This window comes from Coptis chinensis, chromosome 2 (genome assembly GCF_015680905.1).
Source record: "Coptis chinensis isolate HL-2020 chromosome 2, ASM1568090v1, whole genome shotgun sequence".
Taxonomy (NCBI): Eukaryota; Viridiplantae; Streptophyta; class Magnoliopsida; order Ranunculales; family Ranunculaceae; genus Coptis; species Coptis chinensis.
The window spans coordinates 33,162,007-33,182,786 of record NC_141457.1 but is presented as its reverse complement, the minus strand read 5'-3'; the positions used below and the strand labels follow the sequence as shown (position 1 = coordinate 33,182,786).

The 20,780-nt window shown below is 40.8% G+C and overlaps 1 protein-coding gene across 1 annotated transcript; it reads right to left on the bottom strand.

Annotated features, from left to right (window-relative positions):
* Positions 1 to 18,897: 18,897 nt before the first annotated feature.
* Positions 18,898 to 19,557, bottom strand: LOC147515843 (uncharacterized). Its single transcript, XM_086593065.1, has one exon. It carries the CDS (start codon positions 19,555 to 19,557, stop codon positions 18,898 to 18,900), a length of 660 nt encoding a protein of 219 aa, XP_086449191.1.
* Between the last annotated feature and the right edge of the window lie 1,223 nt (positions 19,558 to 20,780).

The window sequence follows — 20,780 nt, the reverse complement described above, 5'->3', positions numbered from 1 at the left end:
CATCTCTCTAGCAATTGAATAAGAATAACCCAGTCAAAAACCTAAGTTAATATATGCATAATAATCAATCATCTACAATAAACATATATACAATGAGTAGTACTATCAAATGTTTAGCGAGGTTTGTTTTAGAGAACTTCGGAATAAGCGTCCTTAAGTAGGTTCTCACAATAATAGTCAAGAAACAACACTCTGATTTTTCCACTCAAGTTTAAGCTACTCCATTAATGCGAGTGGGCACACTTTACCTTACAATCTCAATGACAACAAGGAAGCCGGTCGATCAAACACATCTGCCACTTACTATCACACTAACCTATTCCTAATTGAGCTAGAGGTCTTTATTAGGTGTTGCGGGGATTAGGAGATGGTTTAAGAAGGAAGGAAATGGATATTCAAAAGGACAAGTCTAAGATAATAGAGTCTTCATATTACGTAACTAGAGAAACCTTGTTATTTACTTTTGCTTCTACACTTTGTTTCCATCCTTAGCCATATTTTTCTTTTTCTTTTCTTTGGCTTTTGACTCCCTTTTATTCTATTTTTGGAGTTTTTATTTTATTTCTATTTTTATTTTTCTTTTCTTTGGATGGAAACTTCTTTTCTTTATTTTCTGAAGCAACTAACTAATTTTTGTTTACACAGGTTTTTCTCTTCTTCTTTCTTCATCATTCTATTCTCAGACTTATTCTAAATTGGGTAGGTTGATTTTTTTTTTTTTTTTGTTTTGTTTTTGTAACAGGGTAAAGAATTTGTGGTTTATGAAAGGGCTAATGAAAGGCTCAGTGGGACGACTAGCGAAAAATATACTTAGGTCAGAATTTCTAGCTATATCGATCCAAAAAGGGCCTAAATTCTCGCTTAGGATATGGTTTAGTGATCAAGCAAGTGGACGGTGATATCTCTATCCGGATTTTACTTCTCCCTTGTGTCATTTCTCAAATGTTTAACTCATATAAGGCTTTAGGCTATATTCTCACGAGATTTGTAGAATAAGTACTCTAGCCTAGATCTCGAAACTTATCGCTAACAATCATAGATACTCATGTAATATATTTATAGATAGATGTAATGATTATTACCTATATATTAACCTAAGTTTCTAACAATTATTCTGATGCAACAGCTACGTGACACTTCTAGATTGTTAAGAGCATGGAGAAAGAAACAATACCAATATTCCTAAGTGTATAGCATAACTTATTTATTTATATTTTTGAATTTTTGCAATTTTAACTAGAAAACAAATGCATATTATACATATTTATATCCTAGCAGATGTCTTAATTACACGTGTTTCTATACCCCCCCCCCAAAACAAGAAGCATGCTTTGTCCTCAAAGCATTTAAATAAAGAGGGTAGGAAAAATACCATTGAAGCGCGTGAAATTCAGAAACATCTGCAAAACAAGGTTAGAACGTACTAATATAGGAAATAAAAACTGACGCAACTCTATAAGAGTTCCACCCATTATGGGGTTAACAGAATTAAATTGCTTGGGACATAAGCAGACACTAACAGAAACTAAAACTTACCTCCACTCCCGCTGTTATTCGTCATCTTCGTCATCCTCTACTTCTATAAAGAAGTGAGGCTCCTTCGCGTCCTGCCATGCTATGATAATTTGCCAGGCTTCACGCCATTTATCATCTATGGTTGCTAACCTATTAAGTGCCACTTGGTCTGATGGGGTGTAGGGTGCAACTGGTGAGGTTGTATCCGCCACCCTTGCCAAGTCATTGCGGAAATATCGAATAATACTATTGGTTGGTCGCACCGTGTCTACCCTAATCCAATCCGTGAAACGTGTACAAAAATAGGAAAGAAACATAGCATAATCGTTGAATTAGAACAGGGCATAAGAAGGTACTTATGCCTCATGGTATGGGCTCGTGCTAAACTAGACATCAAAGTTAAGGGAAGGTCATAGAACCGGCGTCCCCGGCTAAAGCAAAGGAAAACGCTGCAAAGTGGCGTCATTCACGAAGAAAAAAGCGCCATTCCCTAAAATGTTTAGCATAATCCAAAACATAACAGTTCCTATGTTCATGGACGGGCTACCAAGAACAACGTTATAGTCCCCTTGGTCCTCAATCTGGAAAATGCCTGCCCATAAGCCTCGTGTAAAACTCATAAGTGTAGACATGCATATTATCGACCCAATAGCACCATGGGTCTTGTATCTCGGCCGGGCATAGCAAGTCCAAGAACAAATGCTAGCAAGAACACGGTAATTTCCATTGGTTCATCGTCAATGTTGATGGAGAACACTTGTTCTCCATCCGGTCTCTCAAAGAAAATGCAGTTATTATAAAAATAAGATGCAAGTCTTTGGAGAATAAAGTTCACCCGGTCTTACCATAAAAGGTTCCCGCCCAACGTATGTGATCACCTCATGAAAACCAAGCACCGTAAAGTAGTGCTTTGGAACAAATCTTCGAAAGATTGTTCCGGTATTATTATAGGAGATGTCATCTCAAAACTACGCTCTGGAACAACTGCAAAACAACCGGGCACAACTTGCGGAAAACTGGAATTTTTCTGGTCCACGAAAAGTCGGTAGCGCCGGCGCCATTACTAGAGGCGCTCGCTCTTTGTATTTTGGAATTCCAGTGTTTGGCCGAAGTCGCTTGACTTGAAGCGCTGCGCGCTCTAAATTTTCTTTTTCGTCGTGTGTAGTGTAGAGCGCTGCTTCCTCCTGCAAGCGGCGCGCTCGAGTTGATTTCGCGAAAATGGAGACGAAAGGTGGGAATGCGGGTGTGAAGGGTGCGTGATGGAAGTTAGATGTAGTGTGAGTTGTGAGTGTAGAATGTATGAAGTTTATATAGGTTTTAAATTGCTAAAACAGATCGGGAGTTGCCAAAAAGTATTTCTGGCAGTTTTTGAAATCCTAAAATTTCCAAACCCGAAAACGGAAACAACTCATTTTCTTGATTCTAATTCAAACCCAGTATCTTTTAGGTTGATTTTATGATTGAATGTACCTATTTAATCTAGATTTCATCCTACAATGATTCTCAATCATAGATATGCCTAAACGCGGCCATATTTTCACCTTACTCCGCAATAAATTCTAACACTAGGGTTATATAAAAATAAAGCTTGAATTGATAAAACCACCCCAAACAAGTTGGGAAGGTGGGATCAATATGAAACAACCACACATACTGAAAATAACCCCTTATATTAAAATTTTCATTCGAGTACTTTTCGCTACAAAATTCAAATTACGAAAATAAAACTTACATTACAATAAAAACACAACAAAATAAATAAAACAACAACCACTATCAATCCTCACACTCTCTAAACACCTCGCCATCGGTGGCGAGGGGGCACTCTCTAGTGGTGGCTCACGGGCTCCCGAAGGTCCAGCAGCAGTCGTCCTTCGTCGGCGGCGCTCATGCCTCGTAAGTTTGTGTCCTCGGCGGAAGCCGAGTCGTATGAGGTGGGAAGCGTGCAAGCATATCCACTCTAAACCGGCCTTTGGGCTTCCATCTCAGCCCTCGCTGTTCCCATCTCTCATCCTCTCTCGGGTGCGGGCTCGAGTTATGATGAATAGTCGCTGTCGAGTCCGAGGTCTGCCAGATAGTGTTTAGTGAACGATGCCCCTATGAAGCCTGACCATGCGTTACTCGTCGATCCCCGACAACTCCTCTCGAAGGCATCCGTATCAAAGCAAGTCCGTCCTCCTCATCCTCCTCCGAATCATCCTCATCCTCCTCCTCTACCTCATCATGTTCCCTATCCTCGGGCAATTTCCAGACTTGTTGGACACACTCCTATAGATCGCGGGTTCACGGTGCGGGGTAATGTAAATCCTATCGGGCCGTGAGAGCTGCTTTCATCTTCGACATGATCTTGGTAATTAACACAAGAAGAGGTGCCAAAGACTTTCCGACCCCCTATCATCATGCTCGGCAAAAACTCCAAGATACAGAAATCGTGCTTACGCTCTGGAGTACCCATAAGATGTGGAGGCGGTCGGACCGATGTCACCGACCTTGTCCTTCCCTAGGACATTCCGACCCGATCCACCGAAATGTAGCCCGGGGTTGGTCCCGAGGATGCTGGCGAACACAATGGGAGTTTGTATTGTAGCTCCCATTGATGACGATCATGCCCATCAAAGGCTCTACCCGTCAAAAACTGGGGCTCTGTAAAGTGGCATCGGATGGATTCTAGGCGGAATGCCTAGAATCTCGACCAACGATCGATGAGTCAACTCCTTCCTCTTCTTCTTTACCAACACAAAAATCCTACTCCCCTCAACTCCCCGGTGTTGTAGAACCGTCGAACCAAGTCTTACGTGGTAGAAGGCTTCGGTCGAATACCACAAACTACTCCGGTCTCTACTAGCCATTTCGTCACCGTAAAAACGGCGCGAAGTGGTCGGCGATGAAAACTTGCTCGGTAAAATTCGGCGTTGTTGAGCCATCTAGTGTTTGGAATGGAGTGAGGGTTGAAATGTGATGTGGTGGTGGGATTTTAATAGGCGGTTGAAGCAAATGGTGGTGGTGGTGGAGTGGTGGTGGCGCAAACACCAAAATTATGAATTTTTGGTGGGTTTTAGTGATGGAAATCGGTGGTGGTTGTGGTGATATTGTTTTAGAAAGATTTGGGGTTAGAGTTGGATTTTGGGCGGGTTGATTAGGTTTTCTTTTTATTTTGATTTTTAGGTCGGGTTGGAAGCTTTGTTAATGGAGGTTTGTGAAAAAAAAAAAAAATGAACTGATGGTGAAGGCAAAGCGATGCGGTCGCTGGCTGTTGGTGCTTGTATGCTGGTTGAAGCGAAGTTGAAGCGGGTTGGGCCCAAGCCCAATGCGAATTTGTCGAATTTTACGATTTTTAGCGCGATTTCAAACTAAAATTGCCGCTTCGTTACCGGTCCGATTTTGGTGAATGAGATATGGACATGATCAGGAGAGAATTTCCTATCCAACGATCCATAAAACACTCTATTCCGACTTCAGATGACATACGAGATAGTAGAAAACGCCTCGAAGTGCGTGCATAACGTAAGTTATGCGAACGAATGAACTCTAAATTAATAGATTATGTCAATCCGAATCGTAATACAATAAAACAGCCTAAGCAACTCTAATGGGACATAAAACATTTTAGTACGGAAACACGAACACCCCACCCCCAAACAAATTTTTTACAACGAAGCTTAGAAAATTTGTTTTAGCGATGGTCTTTTAAAGTCAGATTCCCGAGACTTCCTAGATTACTATGTTTATTTATTATTTTTATTATTTTTATTTTTATAAGGAAAAACAATAAGCAATAAAGACATAATTCACACCATAGAGAAACATGACTCAAAAATCCGAGAAAACATGCAAGAGTGGAAAACGTGAACTATGTGAACCGTAGACTTAGGATCCGGTACTTACAGCCACAGACTCCATAGGGAGGGCCCGGTTACCTTAATGGTGCACTCACCAATATATTGAAGTGAAAGGAAGTGCACCAAACACAGAAATTGAGTCGTTTATAGTCAGATACTCGAGACTTTATCTAAAACATATGTATGAATATGCAGTTGATCATATATCAACAACCGAAATAGTTGTGGATCATTCCATAAATAAATATCACAGAAAATATATCCAAACACAATCAAACACCAAGATTTCCTCTGTATGACCCTAGTGGAATCCAAACGAAGTCGGATAACCCTATTGTGTAACCTATCATGCACCTTCTTTTTAATTTTTTTGAATGCGTGGGTGTTTTAGTAAATAAGTGTGGAAAAGTGAATGGTTGTGGAGAATATCGTGGATATGGATAAGTTGTAGAAAGACGACACATACCTGATGAGGATGTGGTTTTAGCACCGAACTCATTCATTGTGTGTGTAGGAACTTGTCTCAATTCTGAAAATGAAGGTGTCAAATAGTTTGTCCTTCCGAAGTATCTCGCTTTTTGCTAGGAGGATTTAAAAATTATGAAGCACAGGGAGAAACAAAAGGATCGAGTGCAAACTTCGAGATTCCTTTGAAAGGGTGGAAGGAGGGGGAATCGAGGTGGATGTTGTGCAAGGTAGATCTTGATAGGGTGAATCGTCACCTACTCGAAGAAACTTCGTCAATTCCTCATCTAGATTGGTCATATCCACATTACTATGGTAGTCCTCTACATCTTTGAGAAAGTCATCTATCTCGTCCTCATCAATAATATGTGTATCGACTAGTGTAGGGATGAAAATGTTGGAGTCGACTTTCCAAAGGAAAGAATTTTGGGCATATGACTATCGTGGAACGTGTTTGTTGAAATAATCTCGGCGAAGCTCTCGATCATGCTAACCTCTTCCTCCATAGATGAATCGGGTAAATGTGTCTTTGTTTTAAAACATTGACTTCAACAACAAGATGGCCAAAAGACATGGACATTGAACCATCACGGCAATTAATGAGCGCATTGGCGGTTGCGGGAAAGGGCGCCCTAAAATGATCGGACACCCAGTCGTTAGCGACTTACGTATCGAGGACTACAAAATCAGCCGGATAGTAGAAATCCTGAACTTTTACCGGCACATTTTTCGACTACACCCTTAGGATACTTAATAGACCGATCAGCTAATTGCAACGTCATTTTAGTGGGTTGCATCTTGTCTAGACCTATTTGTCTATACAAATAAAATGGGAGTAAGTTAACACTAGCCCCCGTGTCTAATAACGACGGTCGTCAGATAAGAATCTCCTAAGGTGCATTATCTGATGGGGCGACCGGGGTCCTTGTACTTAACAATTCCATTATGTTCGGATAAGGTTGGGAATTGTTACGTTAAAAAGGCGTCTTTTGGTATATTTGTCTTACGCCTAGTAGTACACAATTCCTTAAGAAACTTAGCATGGTGTGGTAGCTTTTTAATAGCTTCGAGGAAGGGAAGGTTTATAGTTAGATTCTTAAAAACGTCCCTAATCTCCTCATAATTTGTATCCCTAGTTAACATGGCTAATTTTTGTGGAAACGGTGGTTTACGTCTATATTTAGCAATGGTATCACTGGATGTTTAACCGTGGCTTTTCTGTTTCTTAGGTTGTGTTGTAACCGGTACCTCTACGATGGTAGGCTCTTCAGTTTTCTATTTGGTATCTAGTAAAATAGCGGTGTAGGGGCTACTGGTGGGGTAACTATAGGCATAGTTACCTTGTTATCAACCACTCTGCCAGAACGGAGAGTGGTGATGGCATTTATCTCACCTACATTTGCATATTCATTACTAGTATTATCGGTTACCTCAAAGGCTGTGTTTGTTGTTTTAGGATTAGGTATTGCGTGACCTGGCAACACACCTTTGGTTTGGGCTTTATCTTGAGCCAACTGTTGGGTTAAATTATTAACGGATTGTAGAAGCTGTTGGTTAGATTGAGCCATAGTTTGGAAAAGTTTTTGGCTCGCTTGTATGAAAGTGTCAAGGCGATCCGGTTGTGTGGGTGTAGTAGTCACGGGTGGTGTGACTGGAACTATTTCACGTGAATTATTTATTGGTGGATTCTGATAATTATTATTTACCTAACGATACCTCTATTAGCATTATAATTATTATAATTACCTTGACCTTGTGCTTGACCTTGTCGAGGTTGCACTTGGTTGTTATAATTATTAAAATTACCCCTCGACCACATCCTTGTCGTGGTGGAGCTTGGTTAAAGCTGTGCGTGGGCCTAACATATTGATTATTGTACCCTTGAGGTGTGACGTGTTGGTTATTTTGCCAACCGAAGTTGGGATTTTGTCTCCAAGGGGCGTTAGGTTCACTATTAATGGAACAAGCCTGTTCATAGGCTATAGGGCGATGGGGTTCGGATGCTCGGGACTCAAACAGAAACTACATGGATTTGAATTTACATTCATGACGGGGATAGGCTTTTGTTGTACTGAAATGGCCTCTACCTTTTAGTGAGTGATTCGATTAGAGTTTTAAGCTTCGAATCGTGTTTAATTTCAAACATACCGTGGCCTTAATCGTATTAGTAGAACTAGCGGGCCGGGAATGTAATCGTCACTACCTCCCCAGTTATTATTTAAACTTAGTTTGGTCGTCTAAAATTTATAAGCCTCCAGGCTCCTTTACTTAAGAAACTACCCCATTCATTATGTCAAGGACTTCTTTATGGTGATGTTGAAGTCCTTTGAAAAAGCACGAACTAACGTGTCTTTTGCTAGGTTATAGTGTGGACACTCTATAAGCGGATCGGTGAAAGCGATTCCAAGCCTCTGAAAATGATTCATGAGGATTTTGTCGAAAGAAATGAATCTTGGAAAGCATCTCATCCGTCTTTAGGGGTGGGTAAAAATGTTCCATAAACAATTGAACAAGTTTAGCCCACGAGTCCACAAAATTAGGCGCTTGGGCGTTAACCAAGACGCCCTTATCGGCTAAGGTGAAAGGGAATACCCTTAATTTAATTTGTTCCGTACCAACCGTAGGATGGTGGAATGTTGTTAGGACTTGTTCAATCCTACGATAATGTTGATAAGGTTTTTCATGGTCTAAACCATGAAAAATGGGTAACAAATTAAAATATTTGGAGGGATTCTCAAATCCCCGGGTCTGCTAGAACGATGCAAGATTTGGGGCTATCGCTCAAGGCTTTGTAGAAGTCCGAGAGAGGAGTCTCTCTTTCTTCCCCATTATATCGGTGGTGTGTGTGAAATAGTAGCTAGAGGTGTAGTGTGTGGTATACTAGATAGACTTGTTTGTTCTTTGTTGTTGTGTATTTACGTTAGGTGTTTTGTTCGACCAGGACCTTAATCTCATGCAAGACTAAGTCGAGCTTAACTAAACATGCAACACTCCAAACAATTCGATATACTAGTATAAACCTCTAACGAGGAGATCGCGAGGTGTGGAAGAAAGGAATACGATTCGGCCCTTGCTTAAACTTATGAATAGCGTCTTGTTTACGCTTGTTCAGGTGTATAGAGCAGGTTAGAACAACGAAAAAAAAATATGAAAGATCAAAGTTCGAATCAAAACCGTCGAATTCGGAAAAATCAGCTAAGAAGCTAGGCTCTCCTCCTGAATTATTCGGTGTAAATTCAATTACAGTGTTTGGTGCTGGTCGCGCTTGTTGGTATGTATGCGCCAAGCAAGGTGGTAGATGAAATTCCAGTAACTTAGTGCGGTTCGCTCTCCTTGAAGCGTCGTCGCTCATCCGTATTTTATCACGGAATTTTTCCAAAGCTGAAACGGGCAACCACAGTATGAATCAAACAAGGGTGGGTGGGTGAAATGGGACTTTAAGAACAGTACTAACACTACGAAAACAATACGAAAGTGAAACTAAGATGGCAGCGGCGCCATTTGATAAATGTAAAATGAGTAGTTTACCTACGAAATGAACGATGAATTCAAAACGTAAGTAAACTAAAACTTAACTTATGAGCGAGCCTATGTTTATCAAAGATTCTACTCTCAATCCTATGAGATATAGTGGAGTAGAGTGATTCGTTCCACTCCTAGTCCTTCCATCTTTGTGTTCTCACGTGTAAGTATTCTTCTTAAAGTCTAATGAGAGATTTACGAAAAAGGCAACTAGACTACGATGCAACTACCCACGAAATGCAACTAGTCGACGATAGGAATAACTAAGGGAATGCTACGTTGATTCGATGATAAGGAGTTAGGGGGAATTGATTCCACCTTAACTTCGACTTAATCCTATTAACTACTTAATCGTCAGTAATCTGAATTGAACTGCTTCGCAGAACAATTGGTTCTTCCTAATCCCTAATTACACATGGCATTTCTACCAATTAATAACTAGCATGTGAACGATTAAACCCATTCTCATGGTGAACTAAACGTTTCTAGAGTGGAAAGGAAATTACGACGAATCTACGTTAATCGGAATCAAGCTTTCATCAAGGTTTCTCAACCCCCTCTAATGGAGGTTTAGCCGAGAATCATTACGCAATCATTTCCGATTAAATTTAAACTAAACATGATATAAAGAATTGAAATTTACTTAATTAAACAATAATGAAATCTAATTTAATGACTAAAATGCAATAAGGACAGGAATTTAAATTAGATCTAGAAATGGAAATGACAAAAATCGAAGTTGATAGAAATACTACTTTATTGATCTAATCAAAATGAAGAACAAGATTCAAGGGTTTAATCTAATACAATAATTGGATTTTTAAACTACACTTAATCAAAAACAATTAAATAAAACTAGATCTAGAAGCTATTTTAATGGCTACTTTTTACTCTAACCTATCTACCATTAACAGAGAGCTAAGCTTTTGTTTTTTATATGTTTTCAGATCCAAAAATCGTGCATGGGCTTGGAGCCATGTTTTGGGCCAGAGAATCAGGCCCAAAACCCAATTCTTTCAGTCCAAAAAGGCCTCTTCAGCTAGATTCGGCTTCAACAGACTTTTCGTCCACTTTTGCTCCTCTGATTGGGTCAAGGCTTAGACCATTACAAAGCTCTTTCCGAGCTGGTCGTTTTGAGATAAGGTAGGCCCAATTCCGAGGTCTGAGTCCAAAGATATGGCATTCGGAAGTTCTGCTGACTTTTGCTCCTTTATCTCGCTAAAGTGGCACATTTCTGCACATAATGGACTTTGAAGCCTGAAATGCATAAAAACACGTAATCAGTATTAACTCTTACTTATTATTCACATAATTGGTCTAACAGTATGATTATTAAGGGGTTAAAACTACAGTTTTGGGCTTTTATCATCATGTAAACCCTGCAGGTGGATTTAATCCAACATGACAATGAGGTTGAGTGGTACTACTCAAGGACATAAGAAGTTTATTAATGTAGTTGTCAGTAACTTGACTTAATCAATGGACATTCAATGTCTTAAACACGGGGAGATCAACGAGCATATAATATGGAGCCCATAAACGTAACACGTAATTTGGGATTAGGGCGGTAGTGCAACAATGGCCTTCAGTGGAATAAGTCATTTGTTGACGGACTTGGGTCGTGTGTTCTAGGCGAACATGGGAAGCCTAAGCCCGTCAGGAGGCCCAACCCTAATTTCTCCTCATGGTCCCTGTTGTAGCCTAAAAATAGAAACCCTTCTCTTATGGGCGAATTCACTATTCATCTGGATTGAAAAAAGAGGCAAGAAAAGATAGATCCAAAATCGGTTCTAGCTTTGTGAGAAATAAAGGGGTTGGTAGATCGTTGCTCACACAACATCCACTCTATTAAAAGGAATACAATAGAAGATCAAGAGGTGGTTGCTATTTTCATAGCTATTGGATTCGTAGAGATATCAAGAAGTTGATCTAAAAGGTAAATTTCTAACCAAACTGGGACACCCCTTATTCCGCTGCGCGTGGCTGTTTCGCGGTTCATAGTAAACCATAACGGTTCCTACAGCTCTAACATATATATATATTTCCAAAATAAAACCACAATCATACATCATAAAAAAAGAACTCTACGGGATAGGTACCTACCTAGGGAAGCCGCCCGGCATAGCTGCTTCCCTTTCAGGGACCAAGCCATAAGTAGTTCTTCCATCTCACACTAATACATAAGGATACCAAACTCAAAGAATACTAGGTCCCATACGTATTCAATCGCCGAGAATAAATTTTAACAATAGCCATGCACACACTAAAACCTTAGCTATAAAAGCCATGGGCTATGAGTTATACACTCCTGTACATACAATACCATTAGAACATGAAATGGGATGATTAATACAACTAACTAAACAAACGATCACCTATACAGCCACCACTTGACTCCAATATTTGGTCGTACCAATCCAATTTATTTTAGTGGTTAGCTACATGCACTTTAAACATGTCACCCCCATATTGATAATGGTAAAACAAGGCCCAAAAACTCAAATATGGGGTTTCATGACCTCTCCTGTACTCATACTTGAATTCTAAACCTTCATCGTACCATGACTTGATCTCATATTTTTTTTTTTGTGTTCCTCCGACAACCTCAAGTTGCTTTTGCGAAGGGTTCATCCCCTCCGCTGCTTTAGAGACGTTGGGGGCAACTCAGTTTGCTCAAAGTTGAATCTGGACCTCATCGTCTGTGAAGGGCTCATCCCCTCCACTGCCATGGAGATGTTGGGGGCAGCTCAGTTTGCCCCCAAGTTGAATATGGAGATGTTGGAGGTTGCTCAGTTTGCCCACAAGTTCAATTCAGACCTCATCATCCGCGAAAGGCTCATCCCCCAACTGCCATGGAGATGTTGGGGGCACCTCAGCTTGCCCCCAAGTTGAGTATGGAGATGTTGGAGGCAGCTCAGTTTGCCCCTAAGTTGAATTCGGACCTCATCATCCGCGAAGGGCTCATCCCCCCCGCTACCATGGAGATGTTGGGGGCACCTCAGCTTGCCCCCAAGTTGAGTATGGAGATGTTGGAGGCAGCTCAGTTTGCCCCTAAGTTGAATTCGGACCTCATCATCCGCGAAGGGCTCATCCCCCCCGCTACCATGGAGATGTTGGGGGCACCTCAGCTTGCCCCAAAGTTGAGTATGGAGATGTTGGGGGCAGTTCAGTTTAACCCCCAAGTTAAATATGGAGATGTTGGGAGCAGTTCAGTTTAGCCCCCTAGTTGAGTATGGAGATGTTGGGGGCAATTAAGTTTAGCCCCCAAGTTGAATATGGAGATGTTGGGGGCAGTTTAGTTTGTCCCCAAGTTGAATATGGAGATGTTGGGGGCAATTCAGTTTAGCCCCCAAGTTAACTATGGAGATGTTGGGGGCAGTTCAGTTTAGCCCCCAAGTTGATCCATGTTTTGCTGCCACATCTGCCCCAAAGTTTGCTTCTCTGAGTGTATGTGAGATTTTCCAGTCAATAAGCCTTGATGCTCTATACCACCTTGCTCTCAGCCACCATGGGACTTCTCTTCCTTTGAATGCTAAAACTACTGCCATAGAGTCACTCTCTATCCAGAGTTTTTGCCATCCTTTTTCCACAGCAGTTTCGGCCGCCAAAACCACTGCCAAACTTTTTGCCTCATAATTTGTAGTAACTCCTAGGCCTTGTACCAAGGTACCCAGAACTTTAGCCGTATAGTTCCTGAAAATGACTCCCGCACCCCCATTTCCTGGATTTCCGAATGCCGAACCATCTGTGTTGGCCTTAACTACCCCTATCTCAGGAGGGATCTAAGACACTTCTCTGATTTTACTCGCTGGTCGCACTCTTCGTTTGATGTTCAGTTGGTGTAGAATCTGAAGATCGATGGCAGAGTTACTCATTGTCCCAGATAGAAGGATACCAGCGATGCTTACCCCTTTAAGGACTTCGCATTTTATTCTCTGCTGGTTTAGCTTCCCATCTTCAAAGAAAATATTATTACGAACTTTCCATATTTGGACTATGAGATGGATAGCCGCAACATTCCAGAGTTCCTTCCGTATCTGGCTGTGTCCTCTTCCTGCCTCCATGATCGCTTTTAAGGTGATGCCTGAGGGCTTTACTCCAAAGTAATTCGAAGCCCATCGCCACACGTAATAAGTAGCCTCTTCACACTCCCAGAGCATATGCTTCACGCTTTCTGATTCCTTCCCACAGAGCCTACATCGCGAAGCAAGTTGGACTCCTTTCCTTTGCACTCTGTCATATGTTGGGACCACTCGGTGGATCAGTTTCCAAGCTAGGCCAGCTTGTCTAGGGTGAATATGACGAGCCCACACCCACGTATACCAGCTGATCTTATTTTCTGTTTTTCTAATCGCCTCGAACCCTTGTTTCACTGTGAAAATCCCATCGTGAGAGGTTTTCCAGATTCTGGTATCGTGCTCTTCTCCTATTGGTGGGTTGAGGTGATTGACATCGATGCCCGCTTTCAATAGCACTTCTTGAATAGGTGTTGCGATATGCCATTTGTTATTGATGATGAGGTCTGAGACCTTTGCCGATAATTCCCTCCAGTTTATACCCTGAACCACATCTGCCACTGCTGATCCTACCCAAGGTTCCTGCCACAAATTAATGCTTCTTCCTTGTCCCACAATCCATCCTAGGAAAGACTTCATTTCCTTTAATGCCCATTTCAATCCCTGCCATACTGATGAATGCTTGTGGTAGGTTAGGTAATTACCATCCCTCATTGTGCATTTTTGCTTCATGAATCTGCTCCACTCTGTCTCCCCATGCAGAAAGTTCCAGGCTAACTTCATAAGGAGTGCAAGGTTCAGCTCCTTGAGCCTTCTAATACCGACTCCCCCTTCATCGAGCGGCTTACAGACCTTTTCCCATTTTAGAGTGACTGCCTTTCTCACTGTTGGATCCCCAGACCAGATGAAATTTCTTATGGCGAGTTCACATTCCTTTATGCATTTATCTGGCCATTTATAAACCGACATGTTGTATAATGGAAGGCTGCTTAAGATTGACTGTGCCAGAACCACTCGCCCTTGGAAAGACAGCATCCTACCAGCCCATCCGCTAGCTCTCCTCCTGATTTTTTCCACCAAAACTTGAATTCTTGCTCGAGTTACTCTGCCTTGGAAAATGGGTGCTCCAAGGTACCTCTCCGGCAGTTGGCTGAGCTGGAATTCAAATAGGGAGGTAACTCGATTCTTCTTGGTGTCAGGCATGGCTCCCAAGTAGAGTTTGCTCTTTGAGGGATTAAAAAACTGCCCTGCTGAAAACTGGTAAAGATAGAGCATCTCCTTAAGCAGTTTGAGTCCTCGAATGTCTCCGTTCGCAAAGATGAAAATATCATCAGCAAAGAGGATGTGTGTCGGGCTCGGACAATTTCCAGCTGCCGTCATATGCTTAATCTTCCCCATATGGAAGAGCCAGTTTATACCTCTGCTTAGATCATCTTCAGCTATGTCAAATAGTATAGGAGAGAGGGGATCACCTTGCTGCAATCCTCTACCAGCTCCAAAAAAGCCACAAGGACCCAAATTGATCATAACAGAGATATGAGCACTTTTTAGCAGTGTAGAGATCCATGAGCACCAAGTATTATTAAACCCAAATCGTGAGAGTACTTCAAGAAGGAACTCCCAACTGAGTGAGTCAAACGCTTGAGTAATATCCAGTTTCATTGCCAAATTTCCACCTTTTTTCTTTAGATCCAGCTCATTCATCATTTCCGAGGCCAAAGCTATCCCTGTTATGCCTGTTCTTCCTTTAATGAAAGCTAATTGCTCTCCACTTATGTTGTGGTTTAGGATATGCTTAATTCTCAGAGAGAGAATTTTGGTGATAATCTTGAAGAGAAAGTTGCTCAAGCATATCGGCCTGAAGTGGTTAACTGCCATGGAGTTGTCTATTTTCAGCACTAGGACGAGGAAGCTAGAATTCATACCTTGAGGGAGTGTGTTATCCCTAAAGAAAGAAATGATAGCTTTGCTGACGTCATCTCCAATAATACTCCAGTAAGAGTGATAGAAACATCCCTGGAATCCATCTGGACCTGGGGCACTGTTAGCATCCATGGCAAACACAGCGCCTTTGACTTCTTCCATGGTGGGGATGGCAGTGAGAGAAGCATTTTCCTCGTCTGTAACAAGCTTAGGGATGAGATTTAGCAGGAAAGGAATGATGTTAACTTCTGAGTACTTATATTTTTCCTCGTATGCCTCCACAATGAATTTCTTAATCTCTGCCTGTTGCGTCAGCTTGTTTCCCTGGTCATCTTGTATCTCCACAATTTGGGATTTAGCCAATCGCATCTTTGTTATGGCGTGGAAATACTTTGAGTTTCTCTCCCCTTCTAGAGCATCAGTAACTCTAGCTTTCTGTCTCAGAGTCAGGATTTCCACATCTTTAACAGCTTGAATCTCCGTAGCCTTTTCTACTTCTTGGCTATGTAGCTCAGAGTTAAAAGGAGACGAGTAATAGTTCTAAAAGTTTAGCTAATTAATTCACATCACATTATAGTATAGTTTTACTTGCCTATCTTAAACTCCAGCACATAATCATCTGAAGAAGCATTCCTAGTCCTCAAAATATATTGATCAGTTAGTAAATTATATTGGGTTATTAAACTACCACCATTGTGTCATTGAATTGAGTTAAAGTTCATAGACATCCCTCATTTAGTAGAGCAAAAATATATAGTATAGCAACCGACAACAATATAGAGAAGAACATTATCTGTTTAAAGAGTAAATTTTCAAAAATCACAAATTTTATTTAAGGGAATCTTTTTTTTTTAAAGTAACTAGGGGTTAAGGATACCCCAACCTTTTATTAAGCCAAAATACGCAAGTACATTTTTCTGTCCTTATCCCCTTTAATCGACTCACAAAGTTTTTGGTCCATGGGGGATAAAGAAGATAGATTCATTACATAAGGACCTTGTAACTTTTGATAGGTGATCTGCCACTTGATTACCTTCACGAAACACATGCTTAAACTCAATATCTTCAAACTGCGTAGCTAAACTTCTTATATGGGAGACTAAGTTCCTACAATACCACGGTGGTTAGTTGCTCACTGTTGTTCATAATTTGAGTCTCTCATAGAATCTAAATGAACTTGTAATTTCCATATACGCATAGCTATGCCACCTTCCAATAGTTTTTTTACCCCTAGCAGTTCCTGGTGCAACACCGAGCGTCTAGAGGAAGTTCCATTGTACGCTAGAATTACCTCTCTTTTGCTACCCTTAACACTCCACCAAATCCAGCACTGTCATCTTGCATTGACCCATCTGCATTTAGGGTAACGGTGTCAGAAGGTGTTGCCTTCCACCGATTCCATTGTTCCACCTTTTGTTTGAACCTTGCTCCTATTCCCAACTTCAACAGAAGCGAACGCAGCACCACATCATCCTTTACTGTTTCCAACATTTTCCCCAAATAGAGTTTCATTCTATTAAGTGCTCGTAGACTTACCACTTCAGCAGGTGTAAATCTTTTCTTTTTAATCCTCCAATTTCATTCATTCCATATGGCTTGAACATCCGCACAAATTAGCGCCCTCATCACTTCAGACGTCATAGTGTTTGGTCTGCAAATGTGCATCAGTCGATACCATTCAACATGGGATTCACGAATATGTTCTGATAATCCTATAGTTTTTTTTACACCTTGCCACACAATTTTTGAATAGGAGCAGTCAAAGAATAAATGTGCCAAACTTTCCTCAAAGGAATCACATAGACAACATCGAGATTGGCTGAGCACCTTTTTCACCATTAAACAATTCTATGTAGGCAGAGCTCCCGAGAATAACTGCCACATAATGAAGGAGTGCTTTGGAACCGAGAGCTTTCCCCAAATAAGTTTGAACCATTTTACCTTACTTCGCACATTCCTAATAGCAGCATAGGCAGATGAAATAGAAAACTCTCCTGTGCTTGTAGGGGTCCAAATAACTCTATCTTCAGCAAGATATAAGTTTATTTCAGTACCTAGAATCCACTTCTTTACTTCAGACTCGGGTAAGTCAAAGATGGTTCGCGACCAGTAGCCATTAGTTATCACGTCGGCCACTTTTCCTTCCTGAGGTATAGAGTGGGCTAGCAGACTTTGGCTTGAGAATTTAAAAAGAGAGGTCCCAAGCACCAGGGATCATGCCAAAAGCTTGTTTCATTACCTGTTGCAATATTATACTTCACAAACTTCCATGAGAGCTCCCGATGTTTCAATATCCCTCGCCAAACCCAAGAGCAGTCCTGTGGTATTTTCATAGTCTAGAACTTGTTGTGCTTAATATTATTTTCCTATGACCACTTTGCCCATAAGTTGTCTGATCTTTATGCCAATTTGAACACTAAGCCACAGTACGCTGCTTGATTCCAAAACTTTGGATCGATCAGACCAAGTCCTCCTTGTTCTTTCTCTATTTTGAGGGTTGCATGACTCGAGTGGTGCATCTTCCTTTCCATCTTTGGTCCTGACCAAATAAATCTGTTACAAATCTTCCCCACCTTATCCAATACTGCTTTTAGCAACACAAAATTCTTAACCTAATAAGTTTGAAATGATGACAAAATTGATTGGACTAATTGTACTCTTCCCGCTCTATTCAAGTCTTTATTTTTCCAGTTGGAGATATGACTAGTGATTTTCTCTATAAGCGGTAGACAGTCTCTTATTCCCAATCTTGATGCAGTTAGTGGAAGCCCAAGGTAGGCTACTAGTGGTGAAACAATCGAGATGTTCATGACAGCTGCTAGTTCTCGGCCTTCATCTTCAGTCATACTTCTTGTTAGGAGAGTAGTCTTTTCATTACTCAAGCTCAGCCTCGTAGCTTGAGAGAATTGAAGGATGCTAAGATATCCTTGATTGTTAGTATAGAATTCATGTTTCCTTTACAAAAAAGGGCATCATCTGCAAACCAGAGGTGGGAGATCTCCAACTTTTTACACTTTGAGTGGGCTTGTATCAAATTCAGCTGGAGCCCTTGTTAAAGAAGAGCACTCAACACTTCCATAATAAGAACAAACATATATGGGGAAATTGGGTCACCTTGTCGAAGCCCTCGTTGTCCTCTAAAATACCCTTCTAATGTGCCATTTACCATCACAGAATACGAAGAAGAAGCATAACACATGTAGAGCCAATCTATGAAAAGAGGGGGGAAATTGAACTTCTACAGTATGCCTTTTAGAACTGGCCAAGAGACTGACTCATATGCCTTCTTTATGTCCAGCTTTATAGCACATCTTTTTTGCCTTTTCTTCCTTCAATACCCTCTAAGCAATTCATGAGCAAGGAGAAGGTTATCCTGGATAGACCTCCCAGGTACAGAAGCAAATTGGGATGTAGAAATCAACGATGCTATACAATTCTTCATCCTATTTGTTAGAACGTTCGAAACACATTTATATATGATATTACAGCAGGCAATAGGTCTTAAGGAGCTAACATTTGAAGCATTTTTCATTTTTGGAATAAGGCATAGCAGCATAGCATTTATCCCTCCTGCCAGTTGCTTATGTGTGAAAATATACTTGATAGCTCGTATGAAATCATCCCCAATAGTTGGCCAGCACTTTTTGAAGAAACAAGCATAACCCATCAGGACCCGATGACTTGTTATCCTCCATGCCAAACAGGGCCTCTTTTATTTTGGATTCAGACATTTGAGATTCTAAAAACTGACTTGTTATAGTGTTTATTTCCGCCACCCTGAGGTTATTAGGAAACTCATAATCACATGGTACACTAGATGGCTTCCCATGCAATTCTTTGTAGTAGCTCAAGAATGCTTTTGCTACGAGTTCCCTTCCTTCCCTGCAGATACCTCGCTCATCAATAACATTCCATACATAATTTCTCCTTTTTTTCTCCTTTAAAGAATTGAAGAAAAACTTGTTGCATTTATCCCTAAATGCCATCCAATATATATCTGTTTTTTGGTAGATATCCGCTTCCTCCAGTTTGAGCAAATCACATAATTTCCCTCGAACGAGGAACTCTTGTGCACTAAGAGAACAATCTAATGGGTTCTGATGGAGTCTTTCTTGAATGGCATCTAGCTCCTCTCGTGCATCTTTGACTATCCTCTGAGTATTACTGCAGATGGACCATGACCACCCTTTCGAAACAACTTTTAGGCTCTTCAGTTTCTTTGTTAACATAAACATTGGGCTTCTATGATCTACTACTATGCAACATACTTTCACCATATTAGCAAAATCCTGATGAAGCATCTAGAAATTACAGAACCTAAAAGGGAAATGACTTCGGAAGGTAGAAAGAAAAGACAACACCACAGGGCAATGATCCAAGAAACCTTGATTGAGGAAACCAAGCAGAGTTGACTAGGCATCTGTCTATTTTTGACCATTTTCTAACACTGTCCCCTCCACTATTCCAGGTAAAGAAGCATCCTGATGCCGAATGATCAACTAACCCAGCTACATTCAAACTATTGGCAAAAGGGAGGATTTCCCTCAGGTGCACAGCTCTATCGCCTATTCTTTCATGGGAGAATAGCAGATTATTAAAGTCCCCCATTATACACCAAGGTCTGTGCAAACTAGCACTGATTATCTTCAGCTCCTCCCACAAAATCAATCTTTCATGTCTTTTATTGCTCGCACATATAATAGTAACAAAAAAAGGAGAATCCATATTGCAGGAGGGTAACCCTATAGTGGATAAATTGACTGCCCTCCACCTCCTTTTGCACATTCAAAAAGTTTTGGTCCCAAGCAAGCCATATTCTACCATACTCATGACTCGAGTAATTATGTTCCACTTCCCACGCAGGGCAAACCATCGCTGTTATACTTCTGAATCTATTTATTCTAATCTTCGTTTCCAGAAATCCCATACATGTTATCTTATACTCTGTAATAAACTTATTCATCTATTTTGCTTTCGTACTCCGTTCAGTCCCCTAACATTCCAGCTGCATAACTTAATCATTTTGTCTGACTTAATGGTTCCTCCTTTTTCCACTTCCTTTTGGTCTGCCCTTGCTTCATTTCACAGTTGTAGCTGATTGGTTTTTCAGGCATGCAACCATTTTTCAGGCATCGCCTTCTTGAAGTCAGTGGAGATATGAGCATATACGGTCCAGCCAAAAAAGATTATAAAGAGAACCATTGCAAGAAGTGTTTCGACCAAATATGATCAAAACACTAAGTGGTGACGAAAGAGATGAATAACGTATAAAAGTAGTGAGAAAAGTGATGGTGATCAAGAGAATAATGAGACTGTACCTTTCGGTTGCATACGTACCCAAATTATCGATGAGATCAAGTCTCAAGAGCATAGTTCTTTATGAAAAAGTAGTTTGGTATTTATATGCGTAAAGTAGATATTTCTTGTAGTTCAAGTAATTGTAATTGAACATGACTCTTAATTAATGATTATCTCTTTGATAAGAAATGAATTTGGACAT

What these genes read in the sequence shown, in the direction of transcription:
- LOC147515843 (XM_086593065.1), bottom strand. Translation starts at nt 19,557, where the DNA reads ATGGTGAAAGTATGTTGCATAGTAGTAGATCATAGAAGCCCAATGTTT.